Below are 26,551 nucleotides of genomic sequence, written 5' to 3' on the forward strand. Positions count from 1 at the left end.
AAACTATTAGTAGTTACAATTTAAATAGATAATAATCAGATTACGGTCTTAATACAGGTCAATAAAGCTGAATTGCTAGCTAACGGTCGCCTATTAGCGTAGCAGCTAGCTTGCTAAGCAGAACTAGCTCTTAAACAAATTACAGAAAGAAAGATATATATTATGCGTTATATGTATTTTTGTTTAATTATATAACTCTTTTGTTCATACAGCAACCTAAAAGACTGAAGACGTGTCAGAATAAATTAGGAATCAAAACATTTTGCTACCTGAGCTAGCATAAAAGTAACCTAGTCATGCTAACAACGACAAAATCAGAGCTAGCTTAAAAGTGAGCTAACTGACGAAGGGTGGAATACTTCCCGTACTTATCGTATATTCAGCTCATTTCACTCGTCTGTGATTTCATTTTCAGGCTGTATGTTTCCTTACAGGTGTGTCAAAAAGTCACCTGCGTGGAAAAAGTCACCAGCTGCCGGGAGTCCGGAATTTTTGCTGGTAGTAGCACAGCTGCATCAGAGGAGATCCACCAAGTGTGAACACGCAGAGCGGGAAGAGTAAAGGTACTTTACATGAGGATATGGTGAGTAATCTTTTATTGCACTGTATTTAAATGTTCCTTATTTATTTTGTTTTGAACAGTGTTATCTTAAAAACATATATTAACTATAGGCACCATGTGACAAACTGGTGGTGGACCCATTCCTCCCCAATGGCAAAGGCTTAAACATGGCTTCCAAGCTCTATCCAGGTGCCCAGTTCACCTGATTTCTTGGATCTTGGCCCAATTGCTCTGTGGTACTTGGGGTGATTGAGCTGTAAAGTGCCACCATGTCTGTTGAAGATTTCCTGTCTAACCTCAGAGTCACTCAGGAATTCTGAAAGACTGCCACAAGGCTCCAGAGTCGCTTATGAGCTTCCAGGTCTGGGAAACCGAATGCAGGGAGGTGGCAGTGACCCACTCCAGGAGCAGCATATCACTGAGCAAGATCCTAATACAGTAGATATCAGAACAGCATCACCTGATACAGGGTTGGAAGAGGTCCCACAAAAGAGGCTTCTGGATCACCTGTCAGAAACGGTCAACTCCAGAAAACACAGGCCTGAGGATCAGTAGACCAAGGAAGCCTCTCTGCCAAGACAAGGTCGTAATTCCAGAGGAATCCTCTAGGAGGAGCTGGTTGCTTAGACTTCATAGATAGATGGATGGATATTTTATCGATCCCTGGGCGGGATGCTGCTTTCCCAGCACATCACAGCATAGAAGAGGATGCTATCGATAAGTCTGATAACACATCTGTACCAACCTCTGACAGATGTTTAAGAACCTCGGCCTCTTCTTATGGAGTGAAACAAGACACCTCAGTCAGGACTTATTAACAGATTACTTTTATTATAAATATACAGTGTTAAAATGGAATGGTACCTGACACTGCCAACTGCTTACAGAAACAAAAGAACATGGAGTTTGTGCTGCAGATCTGCAGTGATCACATGTGCACCGACACAGAGCATCAATCAACAGGCAAGAAAAGTCCCGTTGAGCTGAAACTCCTCAGGAAGAGTCCGCTCTCTTCAGTTCAGCAGCCCGTAAAGAGGCCAAGGACGCCTCAACAGCTGATCTGTGTTTGATTCTTAACATGATTTAACATCACAGGAAGATGTGACGGAGACATTCATCAGCGAGTAACATCCAACAGTTTGAAAAGGTGCCACATGAAGCAGTTTAACATCAAAGTGCTGCTGTCACGGGAGGGAGGATATATGTTTTATCACTCTTTATACAGCCGTCAGTCTCAAGTCAGAACTTCACCAGAGAACAACCAGCACATTCAGCCTGGACATTTGGACATTTTATAGATTATTTTATTGCTTAAATCTTGTAGAAATCTTGTAAATTCTTTTATGAAAAGTTTTCACCACACAAACAAAATCAAAGATAGAATTTTGATTCATTTATACACAATAAGAAACAGCTTTTTGAGCTTTTGAAAATATAATTTGAACTTTGGACTGCTGTTTAACTGATTCACGTCCTTACTGTCTCCACCCATGACTGATAATTCAAATCATTCGTTGCAGGATTTGACGAGATTACAGTTCAGTTTTTTATTAAATTAAAGCAAAAAATGTCAAAATATTCAAATCAAACTAATGCAACTGATCAAGGATGTTAGAACGAGACATGTGGCACCTTTCATTTGATCGTTCATCTTCACGAATGTCTGAGCGGCCCGACAGCGACACACAGCTGTCGCCAAGTCCTGTTAGGTCCAGTTTGCTCCGACAGGCGGAGCTTATCGGCGTCCTGCTGTCACCTCGGTAACGACAAACCAGAAAGTTTAACAACAGGAGCCGTTGTTCAAGTCAGTGACACGAAGGCTGATTTAACTTTCATTCACTCCAACGGTTTGAGGCACTTTAAGTACTTAACATGAATGAGCAGTGCCGTTCAAAGTCTGGTGTTAGTGTGCAAAACACTGGATATAAGAAATCTGCACAACATGCATAACAAGATGTAAACATTTGAAAATTTATCAAAAGGAAAAAAAAATATCTAAAGAAAAATGTAACAAACTAAACTTAAATAAACAAAAATAAACTACTTAGCTGTGTGACTGCTTTTAACATGCTGCCCAGCCCTAAACTACAACCCCCTCAGCTTCAGACGACACACTCAGAGACACGTTGTCATCAACATTTAGAAGACATGCAGGACAAATGTTCAGATCTAGTGCAGTGGAGCTTTGACCGGGGAGCCTCCAAGTGTGAGTGATGAGGCCGAGGTGGAACTAGTTTGTTAGTCTTAGGGGAAAATACAGAAGAACCGTTTGCTCATGTTCTGAAGAATAGGGTTGTTTGTGCATAAAACAACACAATTGATTAAGATTTGAACCACTAAGCAGGAAGGACTTTACATTCAGGCAGACCCATGTTAATTCTGAGCACCCATGTTAGCTGTGTCTCAGTTTGGAGGGCAGATCTAGCCTAACTAAGCAGCTGTACTATAATGCCACTATGCTGAGAAACCATGTTACATTTTAAAAAGCACTCCTCGGCCACTTGGCATTCCAGATCTTGGGACAGCGAGCCTGAAGTAGGGTAAAGGAAACCTTAACTGTGTCTCAGTTCAGATGTGTCTGGCCTTCCAGTTGTGTCACCAGCCATTACAATGCACGTGTGTGTGTGTGGACTGCTGTTGATTTTAAAGTGCACTCCACGGTCATTTGAAAGTTTGCCAGTCCACTGTATTCTTACTCCAGCAGTCATCACCACCACACAGTCTTGGAACAGGCTGGGTTGCTACAAGGTGGAATGAATGAAGGCCGGATTTAAAGGATACATTGAAATGGGATGGCCTTCGAATGTGGCCTTTGAAGGATGAGACACAGCTCTGTGTTGCTCCCCAAAACAAAGAACTATTACAGTATGCTCCATCTGCCATTGTACAAACTGCCTTCACTCACCAACAATACACAGACTGACGGGATGAAGCAGAGTGAGACACTAGTTATATACAGCAGTTACCCTGTAGTAAGATAATCTGAGATTACTGCATCCATAAAAACATGACGGCTTGTTGTCCTCTCCTGTAGGAGGAGAACTCCTGACACACATGATAACTGAGACGTTACGGAGGAGTACTTTGGTGGAGTCTACATGTCTCTACTCATGCATTCCTACACAAACAATTCTGCCTCTTTTGAAGCCAACAGTCAAATAAGTCAGAAAAATACTTTCTTAACAAGTTACTGTTTCTTTTTAATTAAGTTCGTTTAAAATATTTTCTTTAAAACTCTGAACAAATAAATCTGCGGTGAGAAATTTTTCTGTTAGACTCACTGATTTGTGATGAAAAGAATTTACACCTTTATGGCAACAGCAACCAGAACAAACAGCACCAGTTCTTTTAGCTGTCCATCTGAGTAAAACAATAATAACAATAATAATAATAATAATAATAAAACAGTTGGCATAAGGTATACAAAAAAGAAAAACAAACATGGTGGATTTTAAATATGGAAAAGAAGCAAGTGTTACAGTAAGTGTGCAAATCCGAACCAACCAACATCTGTGGCAGAGAAATAAACCAGGAAAGGCTGTGATTTAAAGGGATACCTTGATGTTTTTTTTAACACCTACACAATGAGGGGTCTGTGTTTTGTGTTGGCACTTAAATGAGAGGGAAAAGATGTGGATCAGAAGTAAAAGCTGAGTGTTTGACACCTAACAGTCTGTATCTGATGTCTCATTCAAATCAGAATTCTATCAGGTGCTTATTTACTTGCAGAGAAACAGCTGAGAAGACTGATACCACGCTCACATGTCGATCTGCTATGTATGAAGCAGTTAGCCTAGCATAGCACAGTGAGTTGGGGGGTGGGGTAGGATCCTATAGAGAGTTTGCTCCTTTAACATGGAGATCTGTGGGGGGTTGCCTCACTGTTGGAGCCAGCCTGAAGTGGCCACAGTTTTTTTTGGCACATCCATGTTGAGCATGGTATCATGTTTGCAGCCAACATTAAGCTGCAGGAGGACAAATTGTTGCTTTTGTTTAAAGCCGAAGAAAGGTACCACATTTGGTCTTTTTATGACATCTGATTTAACATCCTTTAACATCCAGATGGCTGTCTGTCAGTGTTTTACAGACCACCACATCGCCCCAATGCACGCTAGGAAAGACTTAAGACTCCCTGAAACAGATAAAAGGAACTGAAGCACTAAAGAAGAACCTGAGGTAGTCTCAATGTCTGGGCTACATGTTCACATATAGGCTTTAACCTGAACGCTATTAATGATGAAGCGAAAGGGCATGAAGCGGCCAACGTGCTCTTAATCTGAGAATTCATTCCAATTTTGACCTCAAAATCCTGAGAAAAAAAGTCAGAATTATGACTTTTTACCCCCAAAGCTTACATTAAACACAGAATTCTGACTTTTTTTTTTACAGTAGACCTAGAGGGAAAGCTACAATGGCCCAACACCAAGGTATCTCTTTACATGAATGAATGTAAAGCCAGCTATGAGGCATGTCGCCAGCTGTTTAAGGCACATTTGTGTAAGAAAGTTTATATAATTTCAGCTAATGAGCAGGACTATAGAAAGGCTTCACTTAACGAGCTATAACGTGAAGACTGAAGAGCTCCTCACCGGGAGCTTCAGATAATGTTAAACACTTTATCAGAAAATAACTATCTCTCTACAGATGTAGAGTACAATTTTTTAAAAATGACACTACCAAACTACAGTACACTCTAAATGCTCGTTATGACGTCTTGATGCATAGCATCACCCATAGATCTAATGTGGATTTTTACCTTAAAGTGATGTGGATTTTATTCAATATTTTAGGTTAACATTGAATAGTGGAGTTAATAGTGTTATGGAGAGTTATGGCAGTGTTTGTTAAAGAGTCAGTTACCTTAATGAGGCAACAGAAGGAAACTGATCTGTGATTGTCATGAGTCTGTCGTTCGAAAAGTTCAATAACAAAACGACAAAAAAGCTGTAAAATGACAGGAGATGACATGATGTACTCAGAGACGGAGAAACATCTCTGCTCCCGTGTTTTCAGGCTTTAACGGGATCGACTGCTAAAGCAGGCGGTGTCTGACACCAACATTCCAAAAGCAACTAATCCCAGACGTATCCAACGGTCATTACATCCCAAAGTGTGACTACGAACAGGGGCAATAATGCTAAAAACAGTGTGTGTCAGTGTTTGAGGGCCCGGCTCTCTTTAGCTCCACAGGACCAGAGCAGTGGGGGGGTTCTCTCTCCTCCTGCTCAGACTTCTGTAGTTTGTTGATTATATCCATTTCAACTACTGCCTCCTCCTTCTTCACTGCTGTGGCGCTCTCTGCTTTCTCCGCCTCAGTCCTCTGGTTTTCATCCTCGGAACCTGGAGGAAGAAATTTCCCAAACCTTGTCCCGTTCAAATCCTCCTCCAGTTTCACCTGGAAGGGTGGCAGGCCGAGCAGGAAGGCCCGGATTCTGCTGGGGGAGCTCAGGTCTGCAGGTTCCTCCTGGTTCTTCATCTCCACATCCTGTACTCCTCCTGTACCTCCTCCAGAGCCGGATCTGCCACCCAGGCTGTAGTCCTCAGCCTGCTCTGTGAAACCAGCTCTGGATCTTTTGGACGAGGGCTGATCTGTGTTCCCATTGATCACTGCTCGGCTTGGTTCTGATCCGTCTGAGCTGGGTCTCTTTGCGGTGAAACGTTTGCTGAGGTTAAGTGGCAGTGCCTGTTCAGGGGGTGGGGTGATGGGAGAGCAGGGGGGCTTGGTGGTCAGGTCCTGAGACAGGGCTTCAGACAACCTGCGTGTGAAGGTCTGCAGCTGAGATGAGTCCAGACGGCGAGTCCTCATCAGCTGACACACCTGGACGCTGCAGTCCAGGTTCAAAGGTAGGACTCTGAGAGGGGGCAAAGGAGGCCGGCCCCTGGCTTCGCCTCTGCCTCCTCTCTGACCTCCGTCATCCACGTTACACCCTGAGCAGTGGTTCGGATGCTGGTGCAGTGGGTGGGGTTGAGGCTGGAACTGCTCGCCTGTTGGATGAGGGGTATCTGGACTTCCATTTTTGGGCTGGAGTGTGAAGATGGTGGGATGGTGCTGGGTTGAGTCTTGAGGTGTCAGGGCAGGGCTCTCCACACCTTTCTGCAGGCTCATGTGGTTTCTGAAGACATCCAGAGGACACACACCTTTGATGGGGCTGAAACCTCCCAGAGAGCCCCCAACGAAGCGTGGCAGAGTGGAAAGGAGCACACCTGGAGCGGGAGCCACAGACTCCCCTCGGTCCAGCTTCACCTCCTTCGGTTTGGGCTGGAAAGGAAGGAAGGGGGTGGACATGGGGGACAGGTCAGGCGTGAGAGGCATGTTGACGGGGAGAATAGCCGGCTGGATTGGCTGCAGGGAGAACAGAAAAAAAAACATATTTATAATATTTTGTAACAAACAGAATGTTCTTCTCCTGGGTAACAGCAGACAAAGTGTGACGGACAGTTTGTGGTGCCTTTTACCCTGTGTGTGCTGCTGGAGATCAGTGCTCCTCTGCCTTTGGCTGGAAGCAGAGACTCTGCTGCTGCTTTGGCTTTAGCCTGCTGCTGAGCCAGCAGCTTGGCCTGAGCGATCAGCGTGGCCTTGTTCCTTGTGCCCGGTGGCCGGCCTCTGCCGCGCTTCACCACCACGGTGCCGTTAGGAGTCACAATCTGCTTAGAAGGAAGAGCAGCAGAGGCAAGTTCAGCTTCTAAAGTACTCTCATCTATTTTCCTTCTATAAGTGTAATCTTTTGATTTTCCAGTGCTGGTCTTTCCTTATGTATTTCTGCTTGCCTGCGACTCAACTTTTTAAAAATGCATCACATTCAAAAATACTTTTAAACAAGGGGAGAAGTAGATGAGTTATACACAACAGAACAATCAAGCACTTAAAGACAGATGCAGCACACAAACGACCCTTTATGCAAACTCTTAGTATGCTGTCAGTGTGTCACTTACAGCAGGAGGTGAAGGAGGAGGAAGGGTTGTGACTTTCTTCTCTTTGGGTTTAGGTCCTGGTCTTCTGCCTCTGGGAAGTGGTTTCCTTCCTCTGATCCCTCTTGGTTTTGGAGCCATAGGGGATTCTGGGATTTTGAATTCTGTCCCTCCAGCTCTGAGGTGCTCTTCGTAGGGAAGCATCAGCCTGAAACACACCAATGCACTTTTACATGAGGTGTATATTTCAAATTGGACCTTTTTTTCATAAAAATCCATGTATTTTTTTTAGGGTTTAGTGTTTCTGTGTTCTGACCTCTCATAGTGTCTCCTGGTGCAGGTAGCAGCACTGGTGCTGCCGGGGCATCCTCCCAGCTCGTTATAAACTACTTTCCAGAGGCGGTCTGTTGTCACCTGTCGCACACAAACATGCAGTGTTTAGCTACCGCAGAAAACAAAAGGATGCCAGGATGATCCCTCTACTTCTTCAATTAATCATTAACTGTATGAATCAAGATGGGCTGAACTGTGTGACTGCAATGAGGATGTAGTTATTTAAACCACATGTTTTACAGAAAGCTTTAGTGCTGAGTAATGTGTTTTTGTGTGTGTTGTGTGTAGGGCGACTGAAACAGTTACATACATTATACAGTGTGTGATTAGGGGTATGACACAATGTTGTATAGCAGAGCTTTGTTCAGCACAGCCAGTGAGATGAACGACTGAATGGAGCTTTTGTTGTGCAGTGCAGAGCTCCGTTTCAGAACTGTTTCTGCCTGTTTTCTTTTATTGTAGGGCAGATTTTGTTTTTATTTACTATAAACGACTTAGAGTACAATACTCTATTACAAGTCTTTTGTTTAAAATCCTGCTTCAGAACAACTACAGTATTGTGCGTCATCATTTCCCTGCTTCATTTACAGATTGTTCGGTGTTGTTTGCTTTCTGCTGGGAAAATACTGGTAGTTTAACTTCTCACCATTTGTACTTCCTTTCAGCCACAAAAGTGTCAAGCTGTTCTGTTAAATAACGTTTTAATGAACTTGATAAACTAAATCTACTCACCTTTTTGTATCCTCCAAGCCGTTTGACCACACTGTACATGAGGAAGAGGTCAACTGAGGACAGAGCAGTTGAAACAAATCAGACACACAGGAAATATAAAAATGCAAATCAGGTTCTAAACGTGAAACACAAATTAGTGTGACTGAACCAAGATTTAAAAAAAAATACAAATATACAAATTTCAAGTAAAGTAAAGACAGGAGGACTCACTCTTCTTAAAGCCTAGGTTGGGGACTTTGTGGATGGGTGAGCCGCTACGTTCCATGAAGGCAAAAAGCTGATCCAGGAACAGCTGTTCTTCAGGGTGAGGGAGCCAGCTGCCTTCACAGCCAACCTCTACGCTGCCCATCACGTTTTCCTGAGAGAAAAACACAGAGCAGCATCAACACCAGCGCACAACTCCAGCTCCAGGGTCAGCTCAGAGGCTGCATGTGCAGCCTAATCAAGTTTTACAGCTTGGAATCATGGAGTGTAAATACAGATGGACAACACAGTTCCACCTCTGCCCTCTGTACACATGTGAGGCCAAAATATCTAGCTTATGGGCACTGCCATGCTGGAAAAAGATGCCATCTTGGAACCGGAGTCTGTGTAGTACCTAAGAGGTAAAGCTGCAACTTCACTGTTTAACCCGAACACTTATCCAGTTCTTTGAGCCAGCCGCTTGGCTTTCCTTTTGGCTGCTGACCGAACATGGAAGAGGCGAGGTTTATCACCCATACTGCACCAGCTGGGCAATCCAGATGTTTTGGAGTCAGTTTTGGGGAGCTATGTTAAGTTATGGCATCTATCTTTATACAGTCTATGCTTGGAAGTTACATTGGTGGCAGTAGTTTGGTCCTCTTTTTAAGAAATTGATCTGAGGACCAGTCTGGTGCAAAGATGAGCTCCATCCAGTACTGATCAGGGGTTGGATTTTGTTCTGAAGTCAACTCACTATAAGTTGAAGCCCACTGGGCCCCCGAAGAGAAATTTTATCCACAGTTTTTAAACCACTGGCAGAACATGCTCCTAATTTAAGTCTGACTAACAGTTTTATTAGCATCTAAATAAACACAGAACACGGACACAACAGTGTATACAGCCTACACAAATGATTTATCCATAAAATGATGGTGAATTAAATCCCACATGTCATTATTATGACCCTTCTGACCAAACAAACCTTCATCCTCTCAATCCAGGACTCGGACTGGCTGGAGGTTGGGGAGTCTTTGCTGTCTCGGCCTTTCTTCTTGCGAGGCCGTCCTCGCAGACTGAGAGAGGGACATCCTGGGGGGAAAAACACAAACATAGAAATTACAAGAATGCAAAAAAAAACAACAAAAATCTAAGTAGAGAAAGGCTGCACCAATCCCTGAGAGTCTCAGAAGTTGCCAGCAGGTGGCAGACAGGAAGCTTTTTTTTAAAGGAAGGAAGTGTTTACAGTTTTAAAGGCATTTAAACTGAAAAGGTCTTATTTCACCTGAATGGCCTTTCATCTTTCAGTTTGAGATCAAATGTGTACCATAAAACAAATCCATTACTACAGGAGGTGCATGCAGGATGAAACCTTTCAGACATTTCAACCAGATATTTCCCCTAAGCAGTTTCTGGGCGTTTTGTACTCTTGTTATATTTTTAGTCGCTGTGGGCTCAGTTTTCACTGCATTATACAAGCCTGCACCTCTATGGAAACAGCACAATTATGAGTCAAAGTAGAGGCAACCCAAATATGTCTTTTGTGCAGTATGACACAGTTATAAAACACGAATAAAAAAAGAGAAGTTGAACCCCTCAGACGGATATTACACAAATATGAACAAGCTGGAAGCAGTGAGATCAATATTTTTGGTATTTTCAGACCAGTTTTAACTCTAATTTGCATATCTCCGTAGAAAACAGCCAGATATGTAATGGAATTTAGTCATGTAACTGCTGGTCAACTAAGTCCATCATGGCTTCTTAGTTGCTCTGAGGATGAAGAGATTTAAAAGTCTGGTGATTCTTCCTCTTTTTACAGATTCTGACTGGGATCAATAATCAAAATCAATACTGGATTCTTAAAACAAACGAGACACTCACTGAACTGCCAGGAGAAGCTGCTCTCCAGTGTTGGGTGGTTAAAGGTGTCCCTGCAGTACATGAGCCGGGTGCTGGGCAGCACCTTTACACCACCGAGGGCCAGCAGGTGGGGGTCCTGCAGCCCCGGCCCCCGGGCTCTGCCCTGGATGCGTCTCTGCAGGGAGCGAAAGCGGCAGTACTGCGGGTAGCTGAGAACTTTGATGCTCTCACGCTCCACCAGGCCGTCTGACAGAGAACACAAAAGATGCATCACACAGGGGATTATTAACATCACAATATATGGTTTGCTGAAGAGAGAATGCAGCAGGATCCCTCTCAGTAGTTAAAATGGGAGCAGAATGACAAGAGACACATCAGGAAGTTGATCTTCTTACTTTCTGTTTTATCTTTGAGTGGCTCGCTGCTTCTCTCTGGCATGTTGTTGCCGCCATCGTTGCTCAGTAGAAGTTTGTGGAGGCCATTGGGTCCGCAGGGTGGCAGTGCCAGCAGTGGCTTCTGGCTACTGCGCCAACCGGACGGCTCTGCACATGACCATCGCACCAGATCCTCCACCCGCACCACCATTTTCCTGGACACGGCCAACACCTCATCCTACCAAACACACAAACAAGGAAATTTGATAGTAACATATTTTAAATTATACATCACTATAGATCTAAGTGGTCATTGAAGTGATTCGAAGCATTGTCTATTAAAAATGATCTATTTATCAGTTTAAAACTTCAGTGTGGACCTTGCTGAATATGGACAAATACAGCAGGACTGTAAATCCTTCATCATCTTTCAGCCGTTAAATTCACTTTGTAATGACTTAAAGAAACAAATCGCATGCAGCAGAAGAGAGAACCAAAATATTTCAGTCCAACATGGACTCCTACACTTCCTCTTTCATTTTAAAGTGTCGCGTCACACGCTGCATGAAGGTAGACGACATAATCACCTGTTGCTTAGCAGCAAGGAAAAGTGTAACGATAAGATCAGCATACAATATTTTAAAACTGATAACACAGTGGTTGGAAATTCTGTCTGAAAAACAGAGCTAACAAAAGAGTTGGATATGTATGAGGTAACAAACGGGCATTTTAGATTAGTTGTGTCAACGTACTTCAACAGTTCAGTTTAAACTCTGTTCACACAGAAACAAACTCGCCTCATCTCTCTCACTCTGCAGTGGACTCTCACTCAACATTTCCTTGTCTTTGCACAGGTTCAGCTCTCCTTGGTTGCCTTCATGTTTCAGTGAAGCAGTAAAAGTTTCAGAAGGAATTTTAAATGTGTTTTAGAAGACAAGAATTATATATTTACATATAAATAATGTCTTCTGTGCAGTGTCGTGCAGTTATAAAACCATAAAGCTTATGAAGAGAAAGTTGAATGGGTTTATTGATTCCACAGAAACCATACAGCTTTTATTTTATCACTCAGTGCATTTTACTTCTTTACATCTCCTTCTGCTCTGTGTAATCACAGCCTGTGGATCAGCCAACTATTTGCTGAATTTATGTCATGTGACTGCTGGTCACACGTCAGTTAATCATGGCCTCTCTGTTGTGCTGTGGAGTGCAGAGTTATTATCATTTTTATAGAAACTTGTTTGTGCAAAAAATCTATTCTTAAGATTTTAAAGTAAAACATTTATAATAAAATGTTATTATTTATATTTGGAAAGTTTACATTTTTAGTATATTTTAAACATTTCTGGATGTGATAAATGGTGTAATATGAAACAAACATGCATTTAAAATCCACAGGCAGGTTTTAGGGTAAAGACGGGTAGTTAATAGTAACACTTTACAAACAAAATCAACACATTTCAGGAAGAAACACCCACGTCATGCTGAAACAATATAGCACATTTTAAGTATGTTGGTGTTGACATGCCTCTGTGAGACTGGGAAAAAAATGTTTCCACTTCCTCCATCCTTAGAAACTTCACACTGAACTGATTAAAAAAGGAGAAAGAAAGAAGAGCCGCCCACAGAAAAATAGATCCACTACACAAGGAAATGACAGTAGATAGAAAAACAAAACAAAAAAAACAAAATCATTAATATTAAGGAGGCACAAAATGTCCTCGTATGCACTCTAGCCTGGATTAAAAAATACCGACCAGGGCAGGAGAAAACACAGAAATATCACACACTGTTTTGAGCAAATCACAGGCATCTAATGTTTTTAATACATAAAATAAATCCAATGAAAAGCTGTTTTAACTGCATGGAATGAAACCTCTTTCAGCTGCGGAAACTCTCAGTTCAAACTGTGGAAAATTTGGTTTCAGACAAGTCATAGGATTTAAATTTGGGTAATACATTACCCTCAGTCCCAAAGACTGAGCTGCTGCCTGCATGTGAACTAGTGTGTTAATCAAAAACACTCTCATACTGTACTTCCTTAAATTTGTTTTGATTAAATACATGTTTATAATCAACTGTTCTGCCAGCAGACATGAGAGTATTAATTAAACCGATGTTCACATCAGGCCACAGAGACGTGAGTGTTGATTTATTTTAGCAGGAAGGTCAGGTAAGACTTTTTATCAACACAAGGAGGCGTCATCTGAAGGTTAACCTGTTTGGATTCCTGACCAAAGATAAAAAAAAAAAGGAGACAGTGTTCCTATGACGAGGTTATTAATAGATGTTCTTAAAGCATTCCCTGGATTATATTAGGGAGACGATCACTCCCAGCACAAGTCCGCTGGAATTACAGAGGGGACAGTGCTACGCTGTATATTTCTGTTTATGGGCACTTATCTTTGATATGCATCTATATTTGGAGGCTCCATTTCTACCAGGACACCTCGACTTCTCCTGTATGTGATCAATAAAATGAATCACCTCTAATGTGAAGACGATAACGTTGAAAAGGCTTCACTGAGCAGCACCTCTATGTTTGAAATAGTCCTTAAAATGCACCGTGTGTGAAGTACAAGTTGAAAAACATACCAAACATAATTCAAAGCAATTGAATTGTAGCAATTTGCTACATGTCTCAGTAAAATTAAACTGACAAACACTCTATTCTATCACACTTTATTTATTATAGACACATTTAGGTTCCCTCTCCTTCTAGCCATGATCATGCAGTTACCACAGAAGGACTTCATATTGTTGAAAATATGGGCCCACAGTAACTACAGATAGGAAAGGGATGACCCTGGCAGACATAACTACTAACAAAATCTGCAGCTCCTCTCAGTTCGACAGATCTATTTTAGTTCCTATATCGTCTTTGTCAGAGAAAAAACTCCTCTGCGATTAGCAGGCTGGTTAAAAAAAAAAAATGGAAGCATTTTGTATAGTGGTTGAAAAAAAGACCAAAAAAGGAGCTAAAAGAAAGTATAACCTAAACAAACCTTCAATAAATAACAGAGAGATGAGCCAGTAAATTTAATTAACTACCACATTACAGAGATATTTATACTGTATGAATAGATGAGTGGGATATGTGGAACCTCTCATGGCCCTGTGACCTTTGACCCACCTCTCCATGCTCCCTGGTCCGTCCCTTTGGAGTGTCCTCAGGCAGGAAGTAGAGTCTGGCGCTGGCCAGCAGGTGGCGTCGGGTCTGATCCTCCCACAGTAAGGTCACCTAAAACAATAGAGCAAGAATGAATGAATGAATGAATGAATGCCAAACTTTTTTAAGCATTTTCACCTCTTGGTGAGTAAAAGTCAGATAAATGGGATTATTCTTCAACCCAACAGGGATGATTTCATGGAAATCCATTTCATATATGTTCAGATATTGTCACAGTGATAGGTCGACCGGCAGAGAGGCAGACATTATGGTTGCCAAAAATGAAAAACCTCTGAAAGCAAACGCATTAACCCAAAAACACCTACTTTACATCCTTCACTACGATCAATCAACATCATCAGCCTAAATACAAAGCAATCTCATTAACATGTGTCCTTACTTTTTCAGCTCACGACCTAAATTGACTAAATTTAGCTTTGCCGTGGGATGTAGGCTCGATAAAACATAATATTAGTCTTCTATAGCACATGTGGGCAGGAGAGCAGGAGCGTGACCCATTTAAGCTTCGATGTGCAGCGTCACATTCAGATGGGTTTATTTAAAGGAGCGTTGCAACTATTTAATACGTCAAGTTCACCCGTCATGCCTTGCCTACTCTGGAAAACACACATATAGTGTGTTAATGACAAAAAAAAATTAGTATGGTTTTTCAGTTAAACTAAAGATGTTTTTAACTTGCATTATGGGAAGTGTAGTGTAGTGTAGCACATTATTGGGGCTACAGCCTCTGCTATAAAACTCTGATGGTGCAGTTGGTGGAGACCAAAACTAGAGTTAGAAGAGTTAAAGGGTGAGAGACTGGATTAAGTCATTCCAGCTAGAGTAGGATTGAGCCCAGACAGCCTTTAAGCTGGATGCGTTCAGACCTATTTTCAAATCAGGCTAGCACACAGTTGTGTCCGCACTCAATCCGGCTTCATCCAGCGTGTTTGCTGTTCTCCAAACCACTAGGTGGCGCCTCGTAATATGGCTAATAATGTGGCTAGCCGGATTCGCTAGCCACATTTGCGTTCACACCTGAGCCACATTTGAGCTAAATCAAACTGGATACAGCCGGATTCGAGGTGTTCACACTCAGAAAAAAACACATCTGGATTGACCTGGATGCGACCGAATCCTGCTTAAGCCACATTTTTTTCCCCGGTGTGAACGGGGCCTAAGAACAGACACGACGCTAAATAATCGAATAAAAACTCTTTTTTTGAACAATCATACTCAGGACATGGTTTTTTTGAGTGTGCAGTGAACACAACCAAGCAGCTACAATGCTACATTCTCAGGTAAAAAAAGCACATTTTCAAACACAAAGGTCACTTAAATGCTTCACTGTGTCCACTGTGTAAAAACTCCTGTAGCATTTGGATGAATAGATCCTTTCACACAGCCCATTTAGTGGAATTGCTGGGTTTTTATTGTGACTCTGAGTTCTCTGTGTAAGGTACAGAAGAGGACTAAACGGGGGGGCATTTTGTTGCACCTTTAAGCTGGCAGCTGGGGCACACAATGCAACAACACAAGTCTGATTATGTAACGCCAGTATTTGTAAATGTACAAAAAAAGGTGGCATGAGGAAGGGGTTCTCATAGCGCTGCTAAGATTTCTGTGCCATGTCCTACGAAGAATGATGGTGTTACAGCTGTGTGTGCTCTTTTTGCTACGTTTTAGTTCTCTGCCAATTTATTGTGATATATTTAAGACCATAGCTGCAGTAAAAATAATTCAAAAATGAAAAACATAAATAATAATACTATATTTCCCTGTAAAGCTTTGGGAGGAACTCAACATGATGTGACATGGGCAGGGACCTCACCTCAGCGATGCACACGGGATCCTGCGGTCCACAGCGGATGAAGTAGAACTCCCCGAGCTTCCACACCTGGACGGGCCCATCAGGTTGAGCTCTGCTGCTCACCGACTTATAGAAGGCATAGCTGCCTCGCTGGCAGGAGGGAGCACCCAACCACTGCCAGAGAGAAAGACAAGACACCATGTAAACACAACTGAGGCTGCACAGCATTTCCACTGTAGATCAACTGTGTGACTGAAGCTTACTGAGAAAGTGACATTAGACTGAAGTCCAGCAGTGGTAATTATTAAGAGTTGGATGATTAGCTATTGGACTAAAAATCAATTAACTCAGAGTTACCACTTGTTCTACTCTCCTCCTCAGCATGCTATGTAAACATTAATCTAACTGTTGGACAAACCAAACCTTTGACCTTTTTGACCATGAAAAATGACTAAATATTTAGGATTTCTCTAATAAAAACGGTGTAAATGAAGGACATCTCTGAACACAGTGCCCCTGCCCACTCTGTCCACTGACAACTCAATAAAGGTCATTCAAACAAGTTGGCTGACTCCTCAGTGTTGTGCAGAGGACTCTGCTAGCCTTAAGCTTCATTTCAGTTTTTATGAATGTGTTAGTTAGTTAGTTTATTCACAGTTCAACTGTTTATTAGTTTTTAGGGTCGCTCAGAAATATACACTTTTGTCTACCTCCTGGAAGAGTTCCTACAACAGAGGGTCTGGTGGAGGAAACACGTGATGCTGCAGGCTACCCCAAAAACAATCGGGTACCTCCCATATCAGACCAAACAGACTGACTTGTGTGACAGCAAAACACCTTTTAGGAGGCAGCAGAAACTCCTGCTGGTTCAACCGGGCTAACCAAACAATATGAACACTACAGAACAACACAAGCTGCATCACTGGGCCTAAATGCAAATAAATAAAGCTACAACAGGATCTTATAACAGGATTTTATCTTCAAATACAGTATATGAAATCTATCAGAGAGACAAAAATACATTTAATGCCCATGTGCTTACATAGAGCTCATGGTGTCCTCCCTACATTTGCAAGGGTGTGTTCAAGCCATAAATTCTGCAGAATCCACCTCTGGCATCAACACTTCTGTTGATAACGTTGCACCATCTTGCAGTGAGGCACAATTTTCACATGTGCAAATGGCACACAGTGCAGCATATTGTAATATATTAAACAACTCTGAAGAAATGTTAAAAATTAACTCCTTTGACAGAGACTGGTTAGAATATCACAAAAACACAACATGTATATATATAAGCCTATGTGATCCAGAGCACTAATTTACAGATAATATATCAGCACATGAGGCAGCTGAAGGGTAAATTAACAGACACCAGTCCTCTGTTTTTAACTTTAACTTTTCTCTGGCTGCACATTATGGAGGACACACAATTCCCTGAAAGATATCATAAAACCAACAGTCGTAGTTAATCATTCAGTATCTATAATGTGCAGGATCCAAACTGGTAAATTAGGCATTTTAAACAGTTACCTGCTTCCACCATGTGACTAGCCCTTATAGGTCAGAGTAGTTGAGTTCAGAGATGCATAGAGTTGATCACCGTGGTTTGATTTTTTCACTGCATTGTACAGCTCTATGGAAACAGCACAACTATAAATAGAGAGAACCTAGACATGTCTTTGTGTAGTATAACACTTATAAAAGCCGTAATTTCTTTGTTTACCTACAATGAGACTAAAAAATAAATAAAAACATGTAAAATATCAGTTTATTGAAAGGGTTTGCCTATAATTTGATGGATAATTTCATGTTGAATGTTGATGTTGATGTTGAAAACTGTGTGCACTCTTGCATGTAAGTACATTAAAATGTCACATTATCTGTGGCTTTAATGAGCTGTTAATAACCATTGCATTTTGTGGCAGCAGCAGCTTCCTGTGAGAGCAATAAAGTTCCCATTTCAGCCCAAAACTGGCAGCCATCATTCAGAAAAAAAAAAAACCTGAAGGTCTCAAACTTGAGTTTGAGTCTTTATTTAATCTGCAGCTTAGATTACAAGGACCATCCTGTGTTTACACTCATGATGAGGAGCACTTGATTTGTGCAGCTAATGCTCCCTGTTTGTCTGCGTTAACACAGCACCAACAATCAACTGAGCACACTTATAGAGTGTGTTTCTAATATGTCTGAAACCCAATACTGTGTCTGCTGCTGGGTGAATAAACCTGCAGCTTTGATTTCACTGTTCTGGATGAGGAAGTGCAACACAGACCTAAATCTACATAAAAAAAACAGCACAGAAATGAGGGTGCAGTTTAAGAGAATATGATGATATTATGATTTTAAGGCCAAAATAAAGCCTCTCCATATCTGTCAGCAGGAATGGGAGCTGCCATTTTGGATCCTGAGTTTCAGAGTGCAGATTCTTATGTGATTTTCTATAAACATTACTCACAGATAACCACAAATTCCACAGGCAGAGGTGACTTACAACACTTCTAACTCTGGAAACGTCATATCCTGGACACAAAGTAGTGCATTTTACTACCTTATCATCACCTTATATCACAGCTATACAACATATATTGTGTACACAGTCATACTGCTTATGACTCACTGTGTACGTTTGATTTGAATGTTTATATTTATATTTACACTCTTGTATTTTAATGTGTAACTTGTGACCATAGGCTAAACAATTACCTTTGGGATTAATAAAGTTTTATCTTATCTTAAAATAAACTGCTTGTAGTTACAAAATTCAGTATAAGACAAAAAATTCTACACTCCTTAGTGCAACTAGGAGGGCCTGACTGACTCACTTGTGACAGAAAGTCATGTGACAAAAATTTGTAACAGCTGTAAAATCATTGTTAAATAACAGTGTTGTAGTTTATTCATTTAGCCATGATTGTGCTGTTTCTATAGAGGTACGGCACACCCAGAAACTGCTTTAAAAAAAAGCTCAAAATGATCTAAAAGTGGCATAAAAACATCAGGATGTTTAACAACAGGAGTGATTTTCATTCCGTCTCACCCACACTAGTTCCTATAGCAGGCATAAATCCTTTAAGCACACCAAAAAGGAAAATGCACACATGCTGATTTATGTAGAACACACACCAGACATGTTGGTCTTGTTTCTACAGCTCTGAGCTGAAAACACCGCAGCCATGAAAGTGTTGCTGGTTGCTGATATTGAATCCATCATACAGCCTGTGCTGCTCTGTGATCTGCTTCAAGCTACAAGCAAGCAAACAGCTTTGCATGAAACACAATATTCAGCTGCAGAGCTGCGACACACAAACTGACGATATTAAAACAGATTTTTCTTAGTAGAATAAAGTCCAAAGGGAACAAGGCAAATGTTATTAATCTGACAATTAACCATAAATGTTGTAATATGGCAGCAATAAGACACTATGATTTAAAAAAAAAGATTTGGTTTTCAGTAAAACAGCCACAATAAACAGCCAATCAACTGACTTGTTCATCCACATAAAGAATCTGCAACCACTTTGTTTACTGACGCATCAAACAAGCCTTTTACTTTGTTCTTCTTACAAAACAAGCCAGCTAAGAACCACACGTAGAACAGGCGTTACCTATTATAACTGCAATGATTTCAAACAAATTTTCAATTTTATTCATCAATTATCAAACTCCCCACTCAGCGTATCTGTTGTGTGACATAATCTGCTGATAATTTCATCATTAGGTTTGAAATATAAGCTATGTTTTTCTTTAAAATCATCAACATGACACATGTAGAACAAAAACTGTGAATCAAGAGGAAGCGTTGGGCTTTCTGACAGCCTTTGAATGCATCATGTGTGCCATGCAGTTCAGACTGGAAAATGTATGCAGACCTAAATCGTGACATTTCATCCAAACTATTTTTATTAATTAAAACATGTCCAAAAGTAAAGACTTCTTTTTTTGCCTTAATAAGATTCTGTAACAACAACTCACACTCACACCACAGCACAACTGCAAAGACACGACTTACTAACATGCCAACAGAGGACATCCAAAAAAATTTTGGATTTAATGAGCAGAGTGAGAGTGAGAGAGTAAAACTGGTTTGGAGAGGCTGTTAAAGATACACATAGTTAAATACCTATAGCATGTGTTGCTCCCTTTTTATTCCACTTCTGGTAGCAGCCTGCACATTCTGGTACATTCTGATAGAGGTATATTCACATTATTGTGCAATAAAATATCAATGAGATCAAACTTTACTTTGATTTAAGCCTTGATAACTGCGTTATACCTCCAATAAAGCCTGTTTCAGTTCTACTTCTTGGCAATTTCAACAGACACTTAAGTCCATGTTTGTCAGCACTGCTAATCAGAAGCTGGTGAATAAATAACGAACATTGAGTAATCAGCTGATTATTTTCAGTACATTCTCACACTTAGGGCAGCAAAAATGTTGCAGCTTGATAAGTTGATCACTCTAATTTATTTGCTAGTGATTTTCAGGCAGTCTATTCATTTACAAGGAGTTGCAGCTGGGCAGTTTTTGCATTTTTTTCCATATTAAGTGAATTTAAATAAAATCAGGCAGAGGTTACATTCACTCAGCTTATTATCCACATGAAATAAAAAGCCCAGTGTATAAGCTCAGGGTGTGGCCGGCTGCGCAGCTGCTAACCATTTTCTCATGATACAACACTCACTAAATAAAATGCATATAGTTGATGTGCTGCCCTCTCTGCAGCAAAAAAAAACTGCTCCTAAACTGCAGTGTTTCAACAACAACCAGTCGTTCCTGTTCGTCCTGCTGCTGTGACGTTTGAATGCAGCCTGCCTGTTGCCCTTCACCTCCCGCCTGCTGCCTAAATGCAGAATATTCTCAAATTCTCACTCCTGTGTAGATCAACCACAACCCCCACCCCACCCAGCACACCCTCCCCCATCCACCCAATACCCATATAACCCACCACAGGCAGCCCTCCCCCCACCCGCTACAGCTCTGCAGACCAGCTGCAGCAGGCCCAGGATCAATTTTTAGAAAGATAGAGAATAAATGTCACAGCAGCAGAAAATATACATATCAGCTACACATGGTGTCGAATGGCAACACTAACACCGCAGCAAATTTAAAAAAAGGCTGTGCATTTCATGATGCAGTGACCATGTTTAATTACATCACTGTGTGGAGTAACACAGACACACTTTAGGCCTTGTGGGAAAACTAAAATGAAAAACAACATAATGCAAGACGAGCTGGCAGTCGGGCTCTTTCAGAGCTCCTATAGCAACATATTTGTATCGGAGGACTGATATTATGATGCAGCTGAACAGAGAACACCACTGAAGGTCGCTGTTGAATGTCAAATGAACTCTACATTCAGCTATAGAAACTGAAATCATAGAGCCACGGGAGATTAAATTAAACACAGAGTCCCTCTGGAAACATTACAGCACTATTATAATGACACACTGAGGATAAAACTTATTCAAAGACACAATACTGCACTGTGGTGAAGTCATGAATCAGTCCATGACCAGCATGGGAATATTAAGAAATCATTACAAATTCACTGTAGGTACATTTCAGGACTTTATCAAAAATATTACAGCTGAGTTTTAGCGACAGATACGTGACAAAGTACATTTAAAATGAGTGCAGAGTTAAAGGCGTAATACAGAGCAAGAAGAACGTGACATAAAATTAGATCAAAATCTATCCTAAGGCGGCATGAAATATGCATTAGACAATAAAAAAGTACATTTGGAATACTTAACAGTTCTACAAGAGCTGGATAACCCGGATTAGGAATTATCTTATTAATATAACGGGTTAATATTATCATAAAGTCATATCAAATCTTAATTATGAGACTTAACTGACCTAACTAGACGTACTACAGATGAAATAAACGATATATAAGGAATAATGGCAGACCTAATTACACGTCAAAAATATGTTTAAGTAATATTACTGTAAGATAATATAATTAGAAAGACCAATAAGTTTGATGAAGTTACTTAGTTCTGCACAGAAACCCCTTATGGGATCGTTACAGAGTTTAAACAGGAGACAGAAAGTATGAGAAATTCACCTCATAGTCTTATAACAAAGTTAACGTGGATTCACTTTAGGTCAATAGACTAATCAATTAATCTTTAAAGCTTTTTTTTTTGCTTAAAAATGCCATAGAAGCAGGAGAACAACAATCAACTGATCACTGTATCAATTTATAGCCATATGAGCAGAAAGAATTAGAAAACATAACACCACAAAGTACAAACAACGCTCACAACGGACACCCCCCCGACCCAGAAAAGCTAAAGCATTGATCGTCAAACAGTTGGCAATTTATTTATGTGCCAAACATTCCACGGCAAAAACTTCAGAGAAACTTTGGGTCACTTTTGCTCATGTTGAGCTCACAATTCATCAAAATGTATTTACTGTCAATCAACTGATCAACTAATCGAATCGAAGCTCAAACTTTTACAGACATGAGCCGAGCAATCAACAAGCAACATCACAACGAAGCAACATTTGACAACAACGTCCTCCAACTAAATCGATCTATCACAAAAATGACTGCTGCACATTTATTGTGTCAATAAACTGATCGAATATTTCGTTGAAACTATAAGTTTTTATAAACATAAGTCCCAAATTAGAGGAATAAAGAAGTGCCTAATGTCACATGACCTGTTGAACACCAAACATCTGGAATAGTTTTGCCAATCTGCCATCTTTTAAATCAATCAACTGTAATGAATAAACATTTAATCAGGAAAATCAAGTGAACAAAAACTAGTTCTGAACTTTTTTTAAACAAGCTGCTGCCAGAAAAAGCATAAACATGCTTATCTGATGATCAAAAAGGTGATCGCTGATCACCTAATCCATCAATCCTGAATGTTGTAGATATATTTATAGACACATGAGCAGGAAACTCAAATAAAAATATAAACTAAACATACAATTAAAGTGCCCTCTGATGAGCTAAAGACCAAAAAGGATTGCCTGTTTGCTCTGAGTCCATCAACTAATCAATAGTTCAACTCTATCGGCAACATTTGACAACAAATTCTTTGGAAAACTGATTAATTTGTGTTTAATTTGAGATGTTTTGAGGCTTGTGAGGTGAAAAAAATACATTAATAAGTTAGAACTGGATTAACTCCAACCAGAAAATCCTCATTAGAACTGTTTCTGGGTGATCACCTAAGAACAAAGTGACATAAAATCACAAATATAACTCTGCAGAGACCCTAAAATGAGCAGCATACATATATTTAACTTAATTACAGTGAGAATATATGATAAATACAAGCACAAAGTGAGCATACAGTGTCATAACCGGCTATTATCCAGTGTGTAGCAGTGCTGTGTGACTATCACAGAGCTGCACTCTTCTTTTTTTCTGTTTTTTTTTGTGTGTGTGTGTGTGTGTGTGTGCCTGGGGGAGGGCCAGTTGAAGCATTGCTCCAGCCTAGCGGCAGGCAGGGAAAATAAAAGCCACATAATATAATCTGAGCGAGTGAGAGGCAGCCCTCTGTCTAAAATGTGAACACACACACAAGAATTTAAGATGGAAACCCATAATCTGCACCATGCCTGCGTCAGTTCTCGTGATATTTCTGAGAATAATGGAGATTTTTTTTTCCACACTGTGTGTTTTTTTTTCAGTACAGGAAGAGAGAGAGAGAGAGAGAGAGAGAGAGGGAGAAAGAGGGGAAAAAAACAATTATTAATAATAAAATGCCTCCTGCTTTACACAATAAATAAATAAATAAAACACACACACACACACACACACTCAGTGCTGACCTTGGCTATATCCTGTTATTCAAAAAGCTCACAAGTTCACAAAAAAAAAAGGGAGGAGGAGGGAATAAACCCTCTGAATACTGCAATAAATTAATATTTAAACAGTGACATTATCAAAATATACAACCACCACCACTGCTGGAATATTAAGATATTCCCTGTACACACCAAATAAATGACTTTTATTTCTTTTAGCTGTGTGTGTGTGTGTGTGTGTGTGTGTGTGTGTGTCCTCTGGATGTTTCCTCCTCATTTCAAGTACAAAAACTCCACATTTCCTCCTTATACACACACACACACACAGACACACACACACACACACAATATTAACATTCCTCCTTAAACTGTGCCAATTACGCCGGAGACAAAATGTCGGGGTGGATTTGATAATAATATCAATATGCTTCCTATTATAACCAACACTACTGTTGCTCCACCTCTTTGTTAAAATAAAAAAAAAAAATATTTCGATCTTTTTTTTAATATCACGTCGTTGTTGTTGTTGGAAATTTAATTTTCAAAAATGGAGACTGTCGATGCGGCGTTAGCTTTGCTAGCTAGTTGTTGTTAAAAAAAAAAAGGTGGACTAGCTTAAAAGTTTCCTGATATTTCTGAAGGCAGACGGCCAGATATTTCATTTTATTTAGCTAATGTTGGTTGTTGTTGGTTGTTAAGTTGGTGAAGGAGGAGGGGGTTGGTAGCTTTTTTAGAGACTACTGTCGACACGACACACAAAAGAAATTAATCATTAACAAACGAGCGAAAATATCAGAAATATTAAGCTGGAATTTTAGCGTCCGAGGAGTTGTCGGAAAGGTGGGGGAAACGAGGCGACAGCAGCTCGGTGTCACAACCGAGCGATTCATCTGGAAATGTACAAATATCTACGGTTTATTTTCCACCTCCGGGAGAAACAAAAAGTTCACCCTGCTTGAATAAAGTTGGAATTGCAGTCAGAGCAACTCTCTCGGTGCCTCGGGGGTGTTTTTTGGGTTGATATGGGAAAACAATCAATACGACATTTCCCAAACTAAATGAAATAAAAAAACGGCGAATTTTGGCTTCAATTCACAGCGACACACGGTGAGAATATTCCCCCGGTCAACAGGTTTTAAAAACCGCCGGCTACAAGACACAAAAAATCGACAATTTATTTGGAAATCATATCGGCTTTACCTGTATTGCATTGTGCTCCATTGCAGTCCTGCATTCCCTCTCTGTGAGGCCCCTCTCCGGTTACACACCGCCGGGACTCGCCGACACACAAACAAACGCACCAGAGAGAGGAGGGAGGGAGGGAATGGATGGTGGTGGAGGAGGTGGAGGAGGTGGGGATGTTTTTTTTTTTTTTTTTGTAAAATGGGACAGGACCACGGGCTGTGTGTGGACAGGATCTAGGTGTGGCCAAAGTTTTGCCACAGAGTACAACTTTAATGCTAAAGTCACACAGTGAAAGAGGAGTTGGAGCATCTTTTAGCTTCAGAACGTGTGACGTATTTCCGGCTGGGACGGAACGCGAGGGCGGGGTTTACGTAGAAGAGGCGTTTAAATCAAAATCACACATATATATATATATATATATAAGTATATAAAACTTGATCTGTGTGACGTCATTACGACACCGGAAGTACTCGTTGTTTATACAAAACAACCTCTATCAATGCACTCAAAGGGTTTCTGGACTAAATTTAAGTTTTTAAAGGAAGTTCCTGGTTTAATTTTGAATGAAATCCTGCTCTTTGACTCCCAAAAAAAGTTTTATTTTTTAAAAATAATAATAAATAATAACTTTGTTTTATTTCAGCCAAGTGTGTGCTTATAAATATGTCCACAAATCAATTTCTGATGAAGGTATAATGTGTATTATAGTCTTCTTATCCTATGTATGTGTGTGTGTGCATGCTCTTCTGGCTATTCTGACCTACAGTCCTCATCACATGACTGAACTGCAGAGAGCTGAAATTTGGTGCAATGGATGGCAACAGATGTGAGTAAGAAGGTCAAAGTTCAAGGTGAATTATTGTGTGTTTTATTTGTAGCCTATGTGCTTTTTTAAGGGCATCAGGAGTGCATACTACACTAAAAAGCTGCAGTTATTACAGGTAAATATGAGCATTTTAGCATTTCTGCTTCCCTCACCCTAAGATTTTATGCACTACATTGAACAACAGAGGTTATTTTGGCTGTGCTTACACTGTCACGCTGAGAGGAAATGTTTTTGTAGGTGTGATACGTTTCAGCATTTCACTTCTGGTGGTTGCTAAAAAAAAAATCCCTCCAATAATAGCAAACTTGCCAGTGGTCACTTGTGATATTACAGCAGAAACAAAGAAAAAAACCCATATGGGCGGGGTTCTTCATGCACAAAAAAACTAATGAGTATGTGCAAATATGGCCGCCCAAGCAAACCAGGAAGCAGATTTCATTGTATTCTTTTTATTAGAAATTTAAAGTAGAGATCAACAGTTGTCTACTTTCCAGCACACACAAAACATTTGAATGGTGACACGCACAGTCAGCTCTCATATGTCACATTAATAAGAAAAGAACCAGGCTGAAATAAAAAAGTGTTTATTTAGGCCTACTATTAAATTTAGCATGTTAACAATAAGATGTTCTTCTATTTGGTGTCTGTATTTGTCTGTCTTGAATTGAAAATAGACAATATCATAACTTGTTCCGTTCGTTTATTTTTTTCAGTCATAATAAAATACAATAAATACAAAAAATTGCACACTCAGGCCATTAAAGCGTGTTCAGGAAGACATGTAAACATTTTTTTACTGATAATATCTGTGTCACATGACCTCTGTGG

The 26,551-nt window shown here is 40.5% G+C and overlaps 1 protein-coding gene across 1 annotated transcript; it reads right to left on the minus strand.

The window, feature by feature from the left end:
• Window positions 1-1,373: 1,373 nt before the first annotated feature.
• LOC114445938 (uncharacterized) lies at window positions 1,374-25,047 on the minus strand. Its single transcript, XM_028421276.1, has 12 exons — window positions 24,913-25,047; window positions 15,954-16,106; window positions 14,087-14,194; window positions 10,975-11,191; window positions 10,601-10,825; window positions 9,702-9,808; window positions 8,747-8,894; window positions 8,537-8,589; window positions 7,788-7,885; window positions 7,496-7,679; window positions 7,019-7,207; window positions 1,374-6,905 (listed from the first exon to the last, which is right to left on the minus strand). Exons 1-12 carry the CDS (start codon window positions 24,931-24,933, stop codon window positions 5,700-5,702), a joined length of 2,709 nt encoding a protein of 902 aa, XP_028277077.1. The 5' UTR covers window positions 24,934-25,047; the 3' UTR covers window positions 1,374-5,699.
• Window positions 25,048-26,551: the final 1,504 nt, after the last annotated feature.

The sequence above is a fragment of the Parambassis ranga genome, chromosome 14, assembly GCF_900634625.1.
Source record: "Parambassis ranga chromosome 14, fParRan2.1, whole genome shotgun sequence".
NCBI classification, from domain to species: domain Eukaryota; kingdom Metazoa; phylum Chordata; class Actinopteri; family Ambassidae; genus Parambassis; species Parambassis ranga.